Raw genomic sequence first — 21,785 nt, 5'->3', positions numbered from 1 at the left:
GTAGAACTTTGTTTAAGATGTTGGTTAATATAGGACTGTTTAACTGAAATATTTTTCACCTAATTTTAGATTTTATGCAAGAAAATAAGCCTTGTCTGTCTTGCTGTCTCTACACAGTTTCAATATTTTTTTCTCAGTGTCAATGACAATATTAGTTTTTTGTTTTGTTTGGACTTTTTTTGATGTTGCACTATTCAGTAGCATGCTGTTGCTGCTATAGTAGGTGAACTCTGTTAAGGGCATTTTTCTCTTCATGAGAGAATCTTGAAACAATGAAGTGACAATAAAGCTGATGTGAAAGGGAACTGCAGAACCTAAATAGATCCTGGTTAGTATGATAAAGAATTTTTCTTGTTCAGAAGCAGTTCAACAAAGAAAACAAGGTAAAAATAATTTCTCTGCTTTTTTGCATGTTACCTGATCTTTTCTGTAATGAGCACTGTTTTCTGCTTCTGTTCTATATGTTTTTGAAGAGCAGAGATTATATTAGAGAACAAATGTAAGAGATGAGAAAGGCCTTTTCCCCTTCTCTCTGCTTACCCCACCCCCTGAGATGAAAGAACTTGATTTACTTGTTTCTATTAATAAATTTTGTAGAATTTGCCAGAAAATTGTTTCTTCTATTTGTGTTGACATGCTAACTGACCTGATTTTCTTTGGAGATACAAGAATGTTAATAAAGAATTCTGTGTACCAGGATGATCATTAATTCAGTAATCTCAAATATTCCAGAACTCTCACAACATGTGGTGGGATTAACCCCATTTCAGGGAATCATAATCAGGGATGATTCCTTGTGCTGGTTTTGCTTATACATGATGTTTTATGAAGAGAAATGATCTGTGTTTTACTGGAGCTTTTGTGATATTTCTTTTTTTAACTTTCACTCTGTTAGCTGAGAAAATTGCATTCATCTTAGGTCCAGATCTCCTTTGTACTGCTAGGGTGGCTTCTCCCATCGAGATGTTCAGCATTTCTTGGTAAAACTGGAACTTACCAGTTTTATGGTGCACACAAGGTTTGGAACAAAATCTTTCTTTTATCTGTAATCCATTAGGACTAAAGTAAGACAGTGTAAATGGTTACAAAGAATGTTCCGCAGTTTAAATTGCCTTGAAATTAAAAGTTCACGTGCTTGTCAGGTTTGATGTACAGCTCATCTTGGTGGCTTTCCAGCTCTTGGAGGAAAACTGTAAGGAATATAATTTAATTATCCAGATTATTCTATTTTTCGTAACTTTTTAAGAGCTGTAATGGCAGCAGTAGTTGGCCTTCAAGCTGTGTCTTGAAGCTAACCTGGTGATACGGTGATACAGACTTTTATGAAGATGTTATGGCATTATCCTGTAATAAAGTTCACATAAAACCTGCTTTCATTACTGCATTGCCTAGCTAAGAGATTCAGTGATATGGAAAATTGTTAGGAATTATGCATTATCAATGACAGGAGAAAACTGTTGCAAAAAGATGTGGTTGGATTAGAAAAGCATTAGTACTGTGGTGTGAAATTAATAGTGCTGGGTTCTGGGAGAAATTCAAAGGCTTGTTTCTTCAAAATGGGGACCTTTTTAGCTCCATATTCTTTATCTGTTCTGTTTTATCCTCCAATAAAGTGTAACAGTGGGAAACATTTAAATACAGTAGTGGCTTTTTATGATTAATTTTGGCTTGGATTATAATGACTTTGTAAGGCACTGTCTTCTGTTGTGGGGAAGTAGAAGGTGAAACCTTACACCTGCATTTCTGAGTGAACAGTTCCTGTTGGGTAGTATTGTAAAAAACTTCCAATAACTATGTAAACATACTGTTTTCTTAAAAGCAAGTTTCATACTGGTTTTGCAGCAGTTAAGGAACAAGACTATTACTTCTGAACCTGGCAGAAAAAATGGTCATCCACTCAACATTAAAAAATATATTCAGAACATGTTGTAAAAACATGGTATTCATTAGTTCAACAACACTACAATTACACACCTAGTTCTAGTGAAACATTGAGTTCCATTCTTTTCCAATGACAAAATAACTGTTACTTCGTTTCTTTCATATACACATTTTTGGTTAGATTGATTTTGGAGACTGAGTCCAGCTCTCTGAAGTAAAAGACAGTTTCAAAGTTGGATGAAGTTGTTCTGGGTCATATCCAGTTGAGTTTTAAATATCTGCTAGGATGGAAATCGTGTAGCTTTTCTGGGCAACCTATTGCAGTCTTTGACCACCTCACTATGTGTTCCTTGTTTTTCTAATGTCAGACTAGCTTTTCACTCTTCTACTTTGTGGCTGTTGTCCTTCATCTTGTTGCACTTTTGAGAAAAGTCTGCTTCCATCTTCTGTGTAACTCCTCTTTAGATATTTGAAGGTAGCAGTAGGCTCTCATAATAGCCTTCTCAAGCTTTCTCAGCCCCTCTTTGTGTGTCATGTGCTCTAGTTCCTATAACACTTCTGTCTGGCAGCATCTCTTTGGCTAGGGGGTATAAAACTGGATTTAATGCTTCAGATCTTATCTCACAAATGCTGGGTCAAGGTGAATAATCATCTTCCTTGGCCTGGGCTGCATTGGTGCAAATACAGCCTGTCATTATTGCCAGGGCACATCCCTGATGCCTGTTCCCCTGTCCACTAGAACCCCCAGGTCCATTTCTGGAGAGCTGCTGCCCAGCTGCTGCTTAGTACCTAGGCTTCACTTTTACATGAGAATTTTTGGTTCCAAATGCAGCACTTTTCATGTGGTTTTGCTGAACTTCATGAGGCTCCTCTCAACCAGTTCCTCCATCCAGCTGAAGTAGTTTAATGTTTCCTGCTACTGGTTTGACATCATTTGCAAACTTCCAAAGAGTGCAATCCTTTGCATCATGCACATAATTGATGGAAGTGTTAAATTGTATTTGCCCCTGAATTGGCCCTTAAGGGACACCACTAGTCACCAGTATTAAAGAAATCCAACTGGTAGCCAGTCCCAGCCTTTTATTCCTGGCAGTCCTGCTTCATAGTCCACTTGCCCATGCCATATCTCATCAGCTTGGCTACAAGGATACTATAGGAGATCTCCTCAAAAGCTGTGTAAAAGAACAAAAACACATCTTCTCCCCTTGATCACCTCTTCACCTTGTAGAAAGCAATTGTGTTCGTCAAGGATGGTGTGCCCATGGCAAATCTGCATGCAAATCAGGGCTACTTTTCTGTTCTTTATTTATCTGGAAGTGGCTTCTGGAAAGATTTCTTCTAAGGATTTTCTTCTTATCTGAGCTTAGACCAACTGGCCATATGGGTCCCTAGATCCTTCTTGGACAGCTTGAAGAAAGGCATGATGTTTGACTTACTCCAGTCATGAAGGCCTTTGATCACTATGCCATACTGAAAATTATCCCAGTAGCATAGGTCAGTCCCCTCAGTACCTTTGGATGAATCTCATCCACTCCAATGGGCTTTTTGTATGTCAAGCTTGCTTAAGCAGTCCTTAACCTGATACTTTTTTACTGTAGCTAATGCTTCACTTAGTCACTAGTCTGAAAGATTTGAACCCCCTGAGATCAGTAAAGACCAAGGTAAAGAACACACTGAATGCTCTGGTCTTTAGAAAGCTTTTTAATGTGCTTTGATTTGCTTTTAAAGGCCTTGTAAATATACTCTTTCTTGAATGGAATTTTTTGTGCAGCCTAGCATAAGGTCCTGTATCAATAATGAAGGATGAAGTGTCCTGGTTTGAGCCAGGATAGAAGTAATTTTCTTTCTTGTAATTTTACTTACAGCTGAGTCTTTTATAAGTAGCTGCACTTGCTGAAATTAATGGCATGTTTCTCAGTCAGTGTCTGCTTGTAGGACTGATAACACTCAATGTTTATAGTTACGGCTAGAGAATGGTATGCAGAACCAAGGCCACTGCTTGGTTCTGAAAAACATCTTATACTTTGGAAAGGAAGTAGAGGAGTCACACCTGCAACCCTCCATTAAGGAGGAGCAAGTGCATACAGATGACCAAAACTGAAAGAACAGAGTATTCCATCCCATACGCATCAGATTTGGTATAGATTTGAGGGATCACAAGGATCAAGTTCTTCCTCATCTATGGCCTGCATCCTGGGAGGATTCTGTCTGTTTGTCTACCTCTGATCCCAGTCTGTGCCCTTCCAAATCCACGTGTTCCTCTGCATCCAGCTCCCATCTGTCAATGACTCCCGGAGTCCAGTCCGGGACTTTCCTGGGGCTGCCCTGCAGCCTCGGTGGTGACACCAGGATTACTGGGGGGAAGGGGAAAAGAACATGGTATTGCTTTTGTGTATATTTGGATAAATTTAATATATATAAAATATATATTTATTTTTTAACATATATGTAAATATATTGGATATATTTAATGTATATTTAATTATATTTAATTCAGTGTTTCATGAAAACTGTGTAGTTTAGTTTCCAGCTTGCAGGTGTTTCTCCCTTGTTCTCTCTCCTTTCTGTATTGGGAAGAGGGGTTAATAGAAAGCATCTGCCATTCATTTATTTGCCAGCCCAGTGTTAAACTATGACGTACAGGAATGCAGCAAATTTGAAAGAGTTGGTGTTCTTAGTACACAAGTAGATGGATATGAATTCCCAAGCCAGTTGTCACTCAAGGATGAAAGTAGTGCTTCTGGAAGCAGGATTCTGTCAAATAGAAGTAACAAGTCTTCTGTAACTTCATGTGTGTCATATTAGTGGAACAGTTACTGCAATACTGGGTATAGTTTTTTCAGTAATTCAATTATTAAATTGCTGTGTATTTTTCTGTGGTTTTTCTTGTTTTGGTTTGTTTTTTCTTTGGAGGGGTGGGTTGGGAGGTATTGTTTACCTTTGATTGCTGGCCACAGAACATAATTTTGAATTTTTCTTGCTGTCATGCTGTTTTCACCACAGAAGTTTGATTGAGATAACTGCTTGATTTTAGCAATTTGTATATGGAGCTTATCTGACAGATGACTGGCATTCTAAAGTCTCACTTCATCTTTCAAATCCCCTCATTTTTTTTTAGAATCTTTCACAATTTTAATAACTTATTTTCACTGTGTGGTTACTATTAGAGCATTCTGTACAGACAGTGGCTTGTGTACCACTTGAAATCTTAATATCAGGTGGAATGTCATTCTAAAACATATGCTCTAGAACTCAGAAAAGTTATCGGCTTAATGCCCAAGTAACTTGGGTGACGTTTGTAGTATATAATGCAAGAAATTGGACCAGATGGTGTTAGTTGTGCTTCTGGCCTAAATGTTCATTTGCTACTAGCAGATTATGCTTTATTTGTTGCACAAAAGAAATAACCTCATTACACAACACTTTCAGCAGAAACAGGCTGTATCTATATTATCATTATGTGCTTCACAGATTAGGATCAGAAGGAGGTGCAACTTCTGTTCGGTAGAGGCCATTATCTGTTGCACAGATTAATGTTCTTCTTGGCCAAATGTTTAAGTTACTTTAGAAAATCCTGTTAGGAAAACACCTAGGGGTTAGGGGTTTTTTGGGTGGTTTTTTGTTTGTTTGGGGGGGGAGTGGTGTGGGGGTTTTTTTGTTGTTTGTTTGTTTGATTGATTTTATTATTTTCATTTGTTTTGCTTTTCCCAAAATAACTTGAAAACCATGATGAAATTCATGAATTGTATATGTAGAAAAGGAAGAAAGCCTTTGTAAAGAGTAGATTAAATGGTATTTCAGAGTGTATGGTATTGCAGATCTACACTGTAGATCTGCATCTCTCGTCTAATGCATCTATAATGTAGGTCTGTAAGAAAGGAGGAAAATCTGGGCATGCCCCTGTTACTTTCTCTTTTAGAAAAAATAACTCTCCTTATCACAGTTTCTTTGCAAGGTAAAGAATTTTTGTATTTCAAAACACTGACAGTAGGCTTAAGATCTACTTTGGATAGATTTTATTTTCAATTGCACCAAAGAGATTTTTAAGTGCTGTTGATTCCATGTATAGGATGTATTAGTGTCTTGCACAACGCTGTTGGACTATAAGCCTAAGTAATAATTTCTGTCTCCTACCCATGACTGAAATAATGGAGAGGAAAGTTTTTTTTTTTGTGGTCTTCCCTACCACCGCTTGGTTTTCTGGCAAAATGCTAGCATATTGTAACATAATTTGTAAAGATGTTTTAAAATTACTAGTGATATTTTGTGTAGTATTTAATTTATATATTGTCTTAAGTGAATGTCAGTATAATGTTACTGCCAGATTCTATAACCCTTAGGTATATTGCCTGTCTACTTTAAACTTAATCATAAGCCCTGGGGAAATCCTTTAAAAGGTATAAAATTAATTCAGTTGTTAATTCAGTCGCTATGGAATTGTTTCTCTTAAAATCTGTGATTAAATTTATGTGAGTGCTTTTTTGTTTCCCCAGACAGTCTTGGTTAAGTCAAATCCATCTATGTTGCTAGCAGTTAGGTATGCAGAACAGTAAGCTTTTTTTTTTCCTTTCTTCTTATTGAACAAGCCGTATAGTAGGGATGTCTCCATTAACAGAATTGGAAGTTATCATTACAGCTTTTTTTTTATTGGCACAGAGTTAAATCACAGCTTTAATATGTATCTGAGCACTGGCTGAATGTCCTTTTTTTTTTTTTTTTTTCCAGAAAAATAGAAATAGTGCAGTTTGCAAGTCGCACTCGTCAACTGTTTGTTCGTTTGTTAGCCTTAGTGAAATGGGCTAATAATGCTGGAAAGGTGGAGAAGTGTGCGGTAAGTTAGCAACAGGGTTTGGCATAAAATAACCTCTAAGCAATATGGGATTTTACTAAGTTAAAGTTAAAAATACCAAAACAAAACCAACAAACCAACCAATCAAAAAAATGCAAACCAACCAAAACACAAAACCAAAACCAAACGATTTCAGGGTAAATTATTGTTAAGTTATAGCCAATTTCTTCCTGTTTAGAAATTGTATAATCTTGTCTTTTAATAGTGCATGTTTCCAAAAATTCATTAGTGGCAAAAAATTATAGGCTTTCCTGCATATGGTTTCAGGAATGCTTTGGGGTTAAATCATAGGACAGGAGAGATGGCTCAGTGTGTTCTTATTATCACTTCCATTCTACCCTTGGTTAAAAAAGAATAAAGTCCAGTATGTTGCATAAAACAAACCCTGAGTGATAAGAAACAAATATAGTTACATTCCAGTAACAATCATCAGAGTTGTGAGGGTTTACAAGATCATCCACAGCATCACAAATGGCATGCATATTTAAAGTATCCTTGCATATGAGTGTAAGAAATGGCCAGAGTAGTAATCCTTTGTTTTTTTGATAGATGTTATCACTTGATTTTGAAGTGACAGATAAAATCATCTCAGTCATGTGCACTAGATGAACTGAATATAAAAGGGTGTTGATATAACATACAACTTTTCTCTTTTGTGTGTGTGTGTGGTTTGGTTTTTTTTTCCTTTGGGGGGGTTGTTGTTTTGGTTTTTTGTTTTTTTTTTTATTTTGTCCTTGTCCTCTACAGATGATATCAAGTTTTTTAGATCAGCAAGCTATCCTGTTTGTGGACACTGCTGATCGTCTGGCATCACTAGCTAGAGATGCTCTGGTTCATGCTCGTCTACCTAGTTTTGCTATCCCATATGCTATTGATGTTCTGACAACGGGATCATACCCACGTCTGCCTACCTGCATTAGGGTAAATAATGCTACTTTATGTTGGGGCTGGTTGGGAGGAACTCCCCTGTACAGTATCAAATCTATGCTTGTGAAAATAGTTGCCTATGTGCAAATGGAACTGTTGTTGAACTGTTGTTAATAGTGCCAAGTCTCCGTAGTGCCGGTATCTCTTGCAGAGCACTTCCTATTTAAACAAAGTTGCTTTCCCAGTAACATGTCCTCTTCATTTAAACTAATTCTGCTCTAGGATGAGTATAGTAGCAACTCTTCTTTCTTGATTCCTTAAATATTTGTGTGTGCTAAGCCACTGTCCTAGAAAAATGGAAGTGTGAAAAGGAGACACTGATGTCTGTTGCTCTTAGAGGTTTTTCCTGTTTTTGGAAATATAATGAAATACTTAACAGCGCTCTTTAATGCTGCTGCCTTTTCTTACTGTTAAAATGCAGAATAATAGGATTTTGTGAAGTAATATAAACAATATAGTCCCTGTGACTTAGATGTATAGCTACAGATACGGATAGACTTTCAAATCTTAGTGTTTAAACACAAATTTAGCCTGGTGTAAGGCCCTTTATTTAGTAAGGCCCTTTAATTTATTTAGTTGATGCAAGTAGAGTAGTTTTATTCACTGGCCAGTCTTCTGTTAAATGCTAAATGTAATCATCTAGAAAAAAAATCTGAGTGTAAGGTACAAAACTTTCCTCATATATATTTACGTTTATGTTATGTGCCTGTAGTATTTATATTTTGAGACTTCTAGTCTGGTTATTTTTCACCATTGCTACTTATAGGGTATTGTACATGTCTGAGATAGCTAAACTTGTTTGTGTTTATTTTAACAGGATAAAATAATCCCTCCTGACCCAATAACAAAGAGTGAGAAGCAAACGACACTTCATCAGCTAAACCAGATTCTTCGACATAGACTGGTGACCACAGATCTCCCTCCACAGCTGGCAAATCTTACAGTTGGTAAGAACTGGAATTACCTTTTGAGGAATACATTATTGCACCCACTCAGACCTAGATCAAAATCATAGTGGTTTTCAGTGGTCCCTATGTGTACACTTGCAATATCCATATTACAGCTGTTCTTTGCATAGTGGAAGAATAAATGGATAAATGCCCGAGTTCTTCATCTTTTTCAGCTAACTAAACATTTCAACTTCTATTAGTTTCTAGTTTGGATTTTGGTTTGTTTTAAGAGCGTGTCTGGGATGCTTTTGAAAATGAAACTTTTTCAGTTAAAATGGTTAATAATTCTATAGGAATATTTCAGTGTGGCTATAATTGTAAAGATATAGGGTATGCTTTGGTAACTTGCCAAGGAGAAGGTTAACCCACACGTTATAGTAAAGACTTGCACTGAATTTTGTTCTCCCTTTTATTTTCTTTATGATCTTGTCTACATAGTTGTGACAGTCTTTGTTCCCAGTTTTTGAAACTGACAGCAGTGCTCACAAAGGTGTGAGGTTATGTATGCCTATTAGATAAGTAGTGTACACAGTCTTCCACTGTGTGCATATAAATTGTGCAAAACACTGTCATCATCACACGAAAATGGAATTATAATATTTTAATGTTAAATGGTTTGCAGTGAGATTGATTTAAGCCTGGCTTGAGATCATATTTTGAATCTTTTTAAAATATTTCTCAAATTATTGATTGTTGACATAGCAAAGAAATGGAAAAATTGAGGCAGATGTTTTGTTTGTGTAACTGGTCAGAGTGGTAATCAGCAAAGTGTAACCCTGTGTTACAGTGGCATAAGTGTTAACAAGTTATTGTGACTCAAGTACTGCTGTTCAGGACAGTTTGGTACTTCTGTCCATGCTGCTTATGGACACTACTTTGGTTGCAGAAGCAACTGTGAAGTCACAGCAACATATGCAACAGAGCAGAAACCATAGGGATGTAATTTATTGTTAGTGCCAGGAGCTACCACACTGGTATTTTGAGATATCTTAGGAGACCGAGTGAAATAAAACATTTTTTTCTTCTTTAGCCAATGGGCGTGTGAAGTTCCGAGTTGAGGGTGAATTTGAGGCCACTTTGACAGTGATGGGTGATGACCCAGACATCCCCTGGCGCCTTCTCAAGCTGGAAATTTTGGTTGAAGACAAGGAAACTGGTGGTAAAAACCCAATAGATCAAACCTTTACACTTTCTTTTCAATACAGTGTTAATCGCTGATGCTGTATAAGTTGTTCACACTGGGTGTTTTACACATCACAACAGAAGATGATGAAACTGTATATAGTTGTCCCGTTTTAACCTTGCTCTATATGCTTTTACTCTCTTAATAATGATAGGTTGTGATAGTGTAGTAGACTGACTGAAATTTCCAGAGTAAACCAAAGATTTTTGTCACTTTGTTAGAATTTCTGATATGAAAATCGCGAAGTACAGTTGTTTGGGGTTTTTTTATTAGTTTAATTGTTTTAAATAACTCATTTGCTGATGCCTAATGTGAATTATTTTTAATTTGTGAAAGATGGTCGAGCCTTGGTTCACAGCATGCAGATCAACTTCATCCATCAGTTGGTCCAGTCACGGCTGTTTGCTGATGAAAAGCCGCTTCAGGACATGTACAGCTGTCTGCGTATCCTTCTGAAAAGCTGTTTAACATAGCCTTGCACTTCCTTGTGGATGGAGGTCAAGAAAGATGGATTCTCCATTAAGCTAGGGAGAAAGTGTGGATGTAATGTAAAAATTATGTCCTCGGAAACAGTTATTCTCAGGTGCCAGCTTATAGATTTGATTTTCTGCACTTAATCAGCAAAGGTATAGGTGAGGTACTCAAGACAGCAGGTTGTGAGGTACATCAGTGCTGCAACAGCTGTGCTTATTTCAGAGACAGAATACAGAGCTAACTTGGAAGGTATGGCAGCTGTCAGCTCTTACTCCCAAGAGCTGAAGTAAGGTGATGATGGTGTGTTAAATGTTTTGCACCTGTGTGAATAATAAAATGAGGAGTAGCATGTGCAGAAAGTAGTTGCAGTGACTTTCTACCTGCAAAGGGCTAATTGCTTGACAATGTGAAGGTTTTCCGTGAAACAGTTTCTGCAGAAACAAACAGAATCATGTTATTAAAATAATTATTGTTTAATCATATTAAACAAACAGATTTTGGCGATCAAACTAGGATAGATGGGTTTAGTGTTAACTGTTGGGTGCACTGAATTTCTCTGTTATTTATCTTCTTTTCCCTAAAAGATGATCAGAGTTAAAATCTATAAAAGAAAGCAATTGTGACACTTTTTGTCTAACACTCTGCCTTAGGAAAGAGGTTATTTTAAAATATTTGATGTTATTTATGTCTTTATATTTGGATTTCTACATTAGTGCTTTTTTGGGCAGTGCCTTGTCTGCCTTTTTTGACAAATTGTTTTATGTAGTGTGCAGAAATGAATTTATGTAGTATAGGCTTTTCTGGAGACATGTTTTCTTAACTGCATTCATTAGACTCCTTCTGCTTAGCACTTCAGCTGGAAGTCTTGCATTCACAAACACTAATGCTGATTCGAGAGCGCTGGGGTGACCTTGTGCAAGTGGAGCGATATCATGCGGGGAAATGTCTCTCACTCTCTGTTTGGAAGTAAGTTAGTATCAGAAGGGCCATTAACAAACAAATGAAATATCAGTACTGTTTTAATTTACTAGGCTTGAGCCAGGGTTTTCAGAATTGTACTTGTTTTTTATGTGAGACTCGTGAGTTGTTGTGATGAGATACTGAAACATGTTGCTTGGCTTGCAAAGAAGTGAGGGATGTATATTAATGTACAGTTACAAATCAGCTTGTATTTATGTGGATAGTTGAATAAATTAGTTCTTTGTCAGTCTTTTACTGAATTCATTGCTTGATTTACACTAGATAAAAATTTAAAAAGCCACCCGAATGCTCTGGTTGGGTTCAATTTGCAACCATCTCAAACTTTTTAGTGTAGTTATAGTTTGCCAACAGTTCTTCATTAAAATGTAATCCAGAAAAACATTTTTTCAGTTCAGCTGACAATGTTCCCAACCATAACTCTGAGAATCAGGCATTAACTATTGAAAAACATATTTTCTACTATTCCAGTTACATGGTTTAATTATTCTCTTTATTTTAAGTCAACAGGTGCTTGGCAGGAAAACGGGGACTGCATCTGTTCATAAAGTCACTATTAAGATTGATGAGACTGATGTCTCAAAACCCTTGCAAATATCTCATGAGCCTCCACTGCCAGCCTGTGATTCCAAACTGATGGAAAGAGCCATGAAGGTAAAGATTTGCTTTTCATTAGGCATCTAGTTTTATAAATCAAAAAACTTGGAAATGCTTTGCATTGTCAGGTTATTTCACTTTGATTCAAATTAAAGAGCTGTTTCTGAGATTTCTAGTCAGTATTTATTCGAGGCTTTGGTGTGTTTATATTGGAACCTAAAATTGTTACAAATTATTGGCCATGACTTCATCTTAAAAATTACACCTATTTCACAGTGTATTATATATCACTTACAAGACAGAATGCTGAGGCTGGAGGGAAACAACAGCAAAGCTTCAGTTATGGTTTGCATTTGGCTTTAAGTGCTTTATAGCGAGCCAGTTCTTTCGTCTTGGACATTCTGTGTAAACCTCTTCTGAAAATCAGCTTCCCCATGCCACTTGAATTGGCTACCCAGCAGGGCTGTTCACTTAAAGCCTGGTTTTACATTGCCACTAACCAGATCAAATCATTTGGCCTGTCTGAATACACCTTTATATTGTTCAGATTAAAGCAGGGGCTGTTGAGTTTATCCAAAATTACCAACTGCAGTCAACTTCCTACTTGAATGAGGCTTCCTTGGTGGTAATTCTAGATCTTGGTTAACAGTATCTAAGGGAAACTGCATTCTAGGTCTTACATTAAGTCTTCTGTAAGTTACTGTCATGTCTGGCTGTGACACATCAGGATCTGCTTGTCATTATTTCTTGCAGTGTTTGGGATTTTTAAGAGTCAGTAAACTGGAGTGAATGGTATAGTTTTCAGACTTCATATAGAATTTTAGCACAGGGAAACCTGGCCCCCACAACCTCTGGCTCAGATTCTATCACCTGTTCTACTGGTGATAGATTTCAGCTACTGTACATGCTTTGTATTTAAGCCTTTTGGGCCATCTTATTTACCCAAGCTGACAGACAAGCCACTATGTAATGAATATCAAGAACTTCATATGATTGGGCTACAGAGAAATGTGAGAAATATAATGGAGCATAGTAGCCTTCTATTGTGAAAGGCTACTATACTGCTGTTAGTATACTAAATGTATTCTAAATTTACTCATTCAATAGCCTAAATTAGCATATTTAGAATACTAAAAATACAGGTAATTTAGTGAAGATATTGTATTTATGCCTAAATCCAGGAAAATATGCTTTGTCTAGAACTTCAGCAGAAGTTCCACTGGAGATGATGTGATCTAAGCTCACTGAATCAGGTCTGCACACTGTAGATTAAGATAGGAGGCCACTGTGAATTTGAGATTTATCGAAGTTAATGCTGACTCCCTTTATAACTACTTGTTTTTAAAAAATTATCAGCTATGATATATACACCTCTGTTCCAATGTTTGAATAATGATCTCGGGTATAATGACGTGGATAGCACACTGTGTTTCTGTTTGTTCAAGGTACTATATAAAACAGTGGCATGAAAACTATGTTTGTCCAAGCAAGTTATTATACATTAACCCACTGAAAACTGGATGTAGCTATAGAATGTGTAGTCCCTTGTTTGTGGGGAAAATTTAACTCCTAGCAGCTGCTGAGTTGCTATGCTCATGTGGATAAAGACTTGATTTTGAAGGCCTGGTCTTGGAAAGCTAGTCTTTAGGGGAAGGTCATTCTGGTACCTATGAAGGTATATACTGAAATTCTGTATAGTTCTGTTCTGGTATAAACCCCTTCTGCATTTACCTGTTAAGATAGGATAAAATTCTAGTTTTATTCACCTTGAATAGTTTTTGAAGCAATGTGAGGTTAACTAAAAAAAGGTTTTGCAGTAATCTGTGCAGCTTTGCATATGCAAGATACGTAAATAACATTGCTGTAGTCTGAATGGATGGAAATGCTTTAATTTAAGTTGCACAAATAAACTATGGTGAGTGTAAGTGGTTATATTTGACACTGGTAGTGCCACAGTTTCTAGATGCTGTAGGTGTAAGCCTCTAGATACTCCTGGGTTGGGTAGGGTTTTTCATGTTCTGTTGCCTGCTGCTGCATCTTCACTGCATTGTTACCCTAATTACCAGGACTAAAACTAGTGTGTTGTATTTCATGCTACAACTACATGTGTTCATGTGGAGGCAACTGTATTTTAATAGAGTGGTTATGGAGGTTTTGTGGCTGATTTTTTTTATTTTCTTCCTTAGCTTAAGCTAGTTATGAGCAGATTCAAGCTAATATGAAAAATACTCTAGCCTTGCTCCAGAGCAACTAGGTCTGCACAGGCAGTGATAACAGCAGAGTTTGTGAAACTTTTCTTGTACATTTTCTACTAGTCTTCTCTCAAAAACCCTCTACTGCCTGCTGCAGACAATCTTCTGTTAGTTTGTTGGATTTTATTGTGATTCAAATACTGAAGTTAATAGTTCATTGAGTTCACCACAGTTCTAAGCAAGTTGTTTCTGAAGAGATTGTTTTATTAAGTAACTTTGTTCCAGTTTGCTAATGCATAAAGTCCACGCATCAGATTTGGACTTGCTCAAGTACATTCCTTTTTTACAGATTGATCACCTATCAATAGAAAAACTCCTCATAGACAGTGTCCATGCAAGATCTCATCAAAAACTCCAGGAGCTGAAAGCCATTCTTAAGAGCTACAACATTAATGACAATTGTATGTATTTTCTACTGAAATTTGTTCCACATTATTTTCTATTTGCACCTAGGAATGGTTTCCTTTTTCCTTGGTGTTTCTTTTTGTCGTTAATTTAGATTAAAAATATGAAAAACTAAAGGGGGGTGTGTTCAGAATTAACAAGACTTAGTTTTACATTATTCTGCATTGGCAACTGTAAAATACCTCAAAATACAGTATTATAGATGACACTGGTAGAGTATTTTAGTATTTGCTGAAGTGTTAAAACTTGTTTACTGTAAAATTTGTACATATTCAGAACTGAAAGGAAATACTTCACTTTCTTGAGCTAGCTCTGTGTGAAACCACTTCAACTGGGTTGAAGCTATTGGCATTTTAATTGATTTTATAATAACGAAGCAGCGAGTTAAAAAGATACTAAAAAATTAATAAACTCCTTCAAATTTGTCCTATCTTTTTCTCATTGGTTTGTGATTAATACTGTTTTCACAGAGAAATTCTTATAATCAGTTCCCTCTATGTTGAGTGTAATAATTGGTTTTTTTATAGAAGCAATCTTAGCTTGCACAAGGTCTGTAATTACAATGAGCTAAGTCTTAATATGATGAACATGAATTTTGTGTCAAATTATTGTCATAAATTTTTTGTAGCATTCATTGAGACGGCTCTTCCAACTCTTGTCATTCCAATTTTGGAACCATGTGGTCGATCAGAGTGCCTGCATGTATTTGTTGATCTCCACTCTGGAATGTTTCAACTGATGCTGTATGGTGTTGGTAAGTAGGTGCAAAACCAGGTTATATTTAATCTTTGCAAAAGTCCTGAATTATGAGGTAATTTTGTGTGGAAAACAATCTATCAAATCTCCAAAGTTCTATAAGTAAATAAGCATAATGCAAATTAACACCATGCTTGGGTCATCACCTAAGTACTTGAATTTGAGGAATAGAGAAGTGGATCTTTGTGCTTAAGAGCCACACTTCAGTTACATGTATTTTAAGAAGACAACAGACTAGATATTGTTAAGCATCACTACAATGCATATTCTTTATAACCAGTGATTCCTGGGTTGTGCTGTTAATGAATGTAATAACATGGGTGTGATTGAGAAATGTGACCTTATACATCTTGAGTTACTGTTCAGGTCTTAACGTCAGGTTTCAGATTACTTTAAATTAGTTAATTCATTTTATTTGCCTAAACATCCTGCTGTGATTTTACAAGCATTGTGGATCACTTGTTGTGTATCTTAATCTCTCTTTTCACAATGAGCCACATGGAGAAGGGAAGGGGTAACAATTAAAAGTGGCATCAGGAGTGTTTTCACATCAATATAAGAGAATTTCTTTTTACAGTGGAAACAATCAGTCTTTGGAACAATGCCCCCGGGGACATGGTGGAGTCCCCATCACTGGGTATTTTTGAGATGTAACTGGACAGGATGCTAGATGTTCTCATCAAGGCTCCCTCTACCATGAAAAGTTGGACCAGATGGTCTTTTCAGGTCCCTTCCAACCTCAGCTGATCTATGATTGTCTGATTAACTATTTGTTTAATTAGATGAGACACTTTCATTAAAGGGTCAAAACTTGGTTTGAAAAGCAGATGGTAAGACCACTCACTCACCTGACATTCTTGCAGATCAACTGACTCTTGATGACATAGAGAAGTCTGTTAATGATGATATGAAGCGTATCATTCCTTGGCTCCAGCAGCTCAAGTAAGTTACTTAAATGATTCATTTATAGTGATTCATTCTATGGTAACTATTTGTATTTTGGATGCTCACACTTGCATGGTTTTGTGTTTTGCCACAGTAGAGGATATATTCTATGGCTGTTCTAAGCAACCTTATTTTCCATCTCTAAATGGATGGAGGAAATTCTGCTTTTGCTTGGAGTTGATTTGATAGTTCTCCTTTAGTCAGCCCCCTTACATGTAGCCTCATGCACTGGTATATGCACACTCTGCATGAAGTCTTGTTGCTTTAAGTCACTAGCAGACAGCTTGCTTCCTGAGGATCTCATTTTGTGTTCATGTTCATTTTCTGTCTCCTTTATTCCACTGTTTCTGCAGCTGAACTCTGCTCCTTCTCAGCAGGAACTATCTCCTTTCTCACAATACAGAGAAAAAAACAGGGAGAGGCCTAGGATGATATAGATAATATCTGTTTATCTTCTAACACTCAGCCCTTGCTGGTTTAAACCTCTAATTTTCCTTTCATAAAGCCCTGATATTTAAGCACAAGATACATTTGGCTTCCATTAGAGGTTGAAGCAAATAATACAAATACAGTTTGCATCTGCATGAAAGCTAAGTTCCACCTGCGCTGTCATTTTGGAAATTCCCAGTACTCTGAGCTAATATCAGGGCAAAAGTTCTATTTGAGGATTTTTCCTTCTAAAAGAAGCATGATGACGCATGAGGCATTGGCACCCTGGAGAAACTAATCAACCTCCCTTTGTTATAAATAATGTACTTGAAATAGTGGCCTGGGTAGTCCTGCAGTTTTTAAGGAAGCTAGGCAGTGCCACGAAATGTCTTTTAGGACAGCTGTATCTGACATGTATCTACAAGAATAAATGTGGTATTTTGTGGTGGAAGGATGCTGAGCACCCACACTTTCTACTGCTGTTTTCAGTGGAATTTTGAAAAACTAAGCCACACATTTCAGAGTACCTTTCAAGCCTAGCTAAGCTTTCTGGCCTTGCCACTATAGTCAAAACCCATTTGATAATGGCAAAGTTTAGTTCTGAACATTAGAATAAATTTGGTGTCTTGCATGGGGTTGTTCATGTGAAAACTTATTCAGGTGAAAGAGTTTGTTTATAACCAACCCAGTGTGACATCAAGCTTTGATGTTTTTACTTTCATCGCTCACCAACATATGGCAGCAAAGATTTTTTCCTGTACCAAATAATAACCAAAGATTTTCAAGTTGCAAATTAACTGTAATCTGCATGGGTTTTTTTTCTAGTTTGATCCTTTTTTTTCATGCGTAAACTCATTGTGGTATATAAGACTTTATTTATGTATTCCTTCAGAGAATAATTCAAGGCTTTTCTTCCTAAATTAACAAGTGTCTTTATTCTACCTGAAGACAATATGTAAAGATAGTCATAAGAAAATACAAACTCATGAAATGTTCAGTGTGATTTTCTGTATATAACTTGAGCAGCAATGTTGACTTAAAATATGCCTGACTCTTAATTTGACACTAATGCTCTAAGCAGCAATATACTAAAATAATGTAGAACAGTCTCAGATTACTTACACCTTTATTTCAATGCAAGGTTCTGGCTTGGACAGCAACGTTGCAAGCAATCTATAAAACATCTGCCTACAGTGAGCAGTGAAACTCTCCAGCTTGCTAATTACGCCAGCCATCCCGTGGGAAACCTTTCCAAACACAAGTTGTTTATCAGACTGACTCGCCTGCCACAGTACTACATTGTAAGTAACTGAAAAATGCTTCTGTCTTTTGCTCCCAGTCATAGAGACACCAGGCAGTTGGTCTGGTGTATTATTAACTCTAACGTTAGGAACCAAGTGATTGATGTAATCCTCAGCTCTCCCCTCTCCCTCCCTTCTCTCAGTGGGTTTGTTAAGCAGTCGGGCTTACAGAGAGGAGGGTACATAAAGGTTTATTATTCAGCAGCCTTCCTGTTCCCTTCATGTTTCCTGACAATTTAGTCTTCCTTCTCTTCTGGGATCCCCACCCTAGCCACAGTATTAATATCTCAAAAATGACTAATGCCTTTTCTTTGAGGGGGAGAGGGTAAGAACTTGAGGGTCTTATGAGTTTGTTGTTTTGTTTAAATGCAGGTTGTAGAGATGTTTGATGTTCCTGGCAACCCAACAGAGCTAGAGTACAAGTACCATTTTCTATCTGTGAGCTATGCTGAAGGAGATGACAGCCCTGCTACTGCACTTTTACTACAGCAGTTCAAACCAAACATTGAAGAGTTGGTACTAGACACAAAAAGTGGGAAACAAATTAAAAGTGGTGTCAAGCGCAAGGTATGTGCTTCAAAAGCCATTAAGCTAATTGTAGAGTGTGAAAGCTCAACACATACTCTGAGCATCACTACCAGCTTTAGTAGTGTTGTTTCAAAAGTTTGTATGGCTGACATCTTACTTTCATTGCAGCTTGGTTCTCTAATCTGCTTCCCTAGGGAGATGTTGGAAAGCTCTTTTGCAACAGTTGTGTTTTACTTCATGCCAGGCTGCCTCAGCTGGTCTAAAGAGCCAAGGCAGAGCACTGTGCTGAGATAGGTAGAGTGGCTTGTAGGCTTGTGTACACAGCACTGGTATCTGTGTGGTAAGCTTTGTGCCACGTAGGTGTGGTCTTTGAAAGTCCTGCAGAGGCTGTTGAGAGTTATTTATTGGGGTCAGACTGACATGGCTTAGTGATATGTACATACTGTTTTAAGGAAGGAGGTGAATATAAAATTACTTCAACTGAATTGGTTCAGCCCTGAGGTGGGCCAGATCCTTTCAGGAGTTTGTGCTCAGGATGTGAGTCATTTGAAACTTGGATTAATGAGAGATTCCCTGACATCTGTTCAAAATGTTTACTCCTAATGTGTAAGTAAGTGTATTTGTCTTTAATTCTAGTTATCTGGTGATCCATGCTCCATAGAACCTAAGAAACCAAAACGGTCGGGAGAAATGTGTGCCTTCAATAAAGTGCTAGCTCATATTGTAGCCATGTGTGATACAAATATGCCATTTATTGGCCTTCGTATGGAGGTATGTATTAAAAAATATCTTGTTTCCTTCTTCCCCTCTGTTAATCCTGATTCTCTTGTCTAGATGTGACTATTCATCAAACTTGTGGTCATGTATTAACTTCAGAAGTCACCCATCAACTGAGCTTGGGTGACTGATGTTCTATACTGGGTTGCTGTAGTCTCTAGAAATGTTCTCATAATGCGAAGAGCTGCAAAAGCCTTGAAAATTTCAGAAGGAAAAGGGAAAATGAGAGGATGAAAGACACACTTGTGGGAGGGAATGGGAGACAACTTTACACCAGATTTGCAGAGTGTGTTTTTCGGCTTTACGGTGCTTGAGGGTGTGAAATATCTATCTCCCTGAGGGGAAAAAAAGTTATTCTGCCTTTTTTCTTGGGATAACATTTTTCTTGTTCGTTCCTAGTTATCTAATATGGACATTCCTCACCAAGGAGTACAAGTAGAAGGAGATGGCTTCAGCCATGCAATACGTTTATTAAAGTAAGAGGCTGTATTCCTGTATTTCATTTTGTTACTGTACATAAGTTTGGAAGGAAAAAAATAGTGCTTGGAGAGTAACACTCTATTACTTTGGGAGGTGGTTTTGAGGTTTATTGGCTGGGGTTTTTTTCTGATTGTGTCTTGCACTCTCATGTGAAGCAGTGATGGAGAAAGAGGTGAAATAAGAATAGACACAGAGCCAAATATGGTTTTCTTCACTGGGGAGTTCTGCAAGTAGTCTTGACAGTTCTCAAGCCTAAAATCCAAGCAGTGCTAAAGAAGATACAGTGATGAATCATGAGCATGTAATTGCAGTTTTAGATCAGATTAGAGGCCTACATACTCCATATGTTACTTGACAATTACCAGTATGTGATACTGCAAAGGATTATGCAAGGAGTCACAGAAGACTAGTGGAATGTACAAAACTTGTAGAGGAAACACCTGAGAATCATACAGTAATTTAAGAGTGGAAGGGACGTATGGAGGTCATTTGATCCAAATGCTGCTCAAAGCAGGGCTGCTCGGCTGCGTTTTCCAACCTCTAAGTGGTTTTGTGCCCTCTCTGGTCACAGAGATTGCTAATGCTGACTCGAGGGGAGCAGTCACCTGACAGGCTAATACAGTCCAGGATGCAGTGGTCTGTCATTGCAGCAAGAGCACACTGCTTGCTCCTATGCAGTCTGTTTCCTAGGCCTCTGTGTTCATTTTCTGCAGAGCTGCTGCCCACTCAGTCAGTTCCCACTCTGAGCTGTTGCTGAACATTATTCAGAGCCAAGCGCAAGACTTTGCATTTGTTGTTGAACTTCGTGAGGTTCCTGTTAACTTGTTCCTTCAGCCATCTGATACCTCTGAATGGCAGCCCTATCCACCAGCATTTTAAGTGCTCCCTTCAGTTTAGTTTCATCTTGAAACTTGCTGTTCCTTTGCATCATGTAGTTTACTGAAACTGTTAAACAGTATTGGCCTCTGTGTTAAACCCAGGAACACCTGCCACCAGCCAGTCACTAATTTGGCATGCAACTGTTGGCCACAGTGCTTTCTACCTGTCAGTTCACTTCACTTTTGGAATCTACTTCAAGCCTCACCAGTTAATTTTTTTTATTATATTATGAAATAAAACAGATTATATGAGTTTAAAAAATTTAAAAATCCCAATCAAACTGTAGACACCTTCTGGAGTAAAACTGTCTTCTTTTATGCTGCAAGAATGTACAATGGTATAAAGGCATTCATCTCTAAGTGCATCAGGACCTACCTTTTTAACTTTGTGGTGGAGCAAAGAAATACTAAGAACTTGTGAGCTGAAGTTAAAAGTGGTACATGAAATTCTGCGCAGACTCTCAAGTGATTGAAAAAAGTTCAGCATGTTTTTATTTAAGCTTTATTTAATCTGTCCCCTGATCTTCATTCCCACTCTGGGTTATGGATAAATCAGTGGGTTCTAGAATAACTGCCAGATTGTTCATTGCATTTAGAATGAACTTAAGTGAAAATAGTTTATGAATTCAGGTTGCCACAGAACTTAGTTTCATCTTTTTCAGCTTGTTTCTCTGCGTAAAGGCTTTATATTAGTGTGCTCTTAATGTGCCAGGAGATCAGGGCAGTTCAGCAGATCCTTTTATCAGTTTGTAGTTTGCAGGTGTTCAATCCATATAAAAATTAGTCTTAACTCAGAGTGCTGTTTTAACACACCTACAATAGTCCTTGATGAGGAATAGGATATCTCACTGTGCAGCCTAGTTATCTTTTCTGTTGATTTGTTCATTCTTTCATATCCAGACTTGGAAGGCCTTCAGGAAATGTTAAAAGGTAGTATTTTTAGTTTTGGAACTGTACTCTGTATAATTGAGATCCTTTTTTCTTCATGAATAGAATTCCTCCCTGTAAAGGTGTGAACGAAGAAACACAGAAGGCTCTGGACCGATCTCTTCTTGATTGCACTTTCCGATTACAAGGTAGAAATAATCGCACATGGGTGGCTGAGCTGGTGTTTGCAAACTGTCCACTTAATAGCACTTCATCCAGAGAGCAAGGTAAGTTTTAATTAGGAAGACTGACGTTTCAGTAGTTTTAA

General features: G+C 37.4%; 1 protein-coding gene across 1 annotated transcript in view; it reads left to right on the top strand.

Moving 5' to 3' along the window:
* The window catches only part of MED14 (mediator complex subunit 14), a 39,085-nt gene that overhangs the window by 3,056 nt on the left and 14,244 nt on the right, over positions 1 to 21,785 (top strand). Inside the window, exons 3-17 of the mRNA XM_071751137.1 lie at positions 6,607 to 6,712; positions 7,478 to 7,651; positions 8,475 to 8,604; positions 9,638 to 9,766; positions 10,127 to 10,234; positions 11,098 to 11,230; positions 11,746 to 11,896; positions 14,381 to 14,492; positions 15,125 to 15,250; positions 16,116 to 16,194; positions 17,768 to 17,927; positions 18,300 to 18,494; positions 19,092 to 19,226; positions 19,632 to 19,708; positions 21,584 to 21,744. Of these exons, the coding sequence (XP_071607238.1) occupies positions 6,607 to 6,712; positions 7,478 to 7,651; positions 8,475 to 8,604; positions 9,638 to 9,766; positions 10,127 to 10,234; positions 11,098 to 11,230; positions 11,746 to 11,896; positions 14,381 to 14,492; positions 15,125 to 15,250; positions 16,116 to 16,194; positions 17,768 to 17,927; positions 18,300 to 18,494; positions 19,092 to 19,226; positions 19,632 to 19,708; positions 21,584 to 21,744 (1,976 nt within the window). The remainder of the gene's footprint in view (positions 1 to 6,606; positions 6,713 to 7,477; positions 7,652 to 8,474; positions 8,605 to 9,637; positions 9,767 to 10,126; positions 10,235 to 11,097; positions 11,231 to 11,745; positions 11,897 to 14,380; positions 14,493 to 15,124; positions 15,251 to 16,115; positions 16,195 to 17,767; positions 17,928 to 18,299; positions 18,495 to 19,091; positions 19,227 to 19,631; positions 19,709 to 21,583; positions 21,745 to 21,785) is intronic.

This window comes from Heliangelus exortis, chromosome 1 (assembly GCF_036169615.1).
Source record: "Heliangelus exortis chromosome 1, bHelExo1.hap1, whole genome shotgun sequence".
In the NCBI taxonomy this organism is placed as follows: Eukaryota; Metazoa; Chordata; class Aves; order Apodiformes; family Trochilidae; genus Heliangelus; species Heliangelus exortis.
Note: the sequence above shows the minus strand (reverse complement) of the source record. Positions and strands in the feature narration are given on the sequence as shown.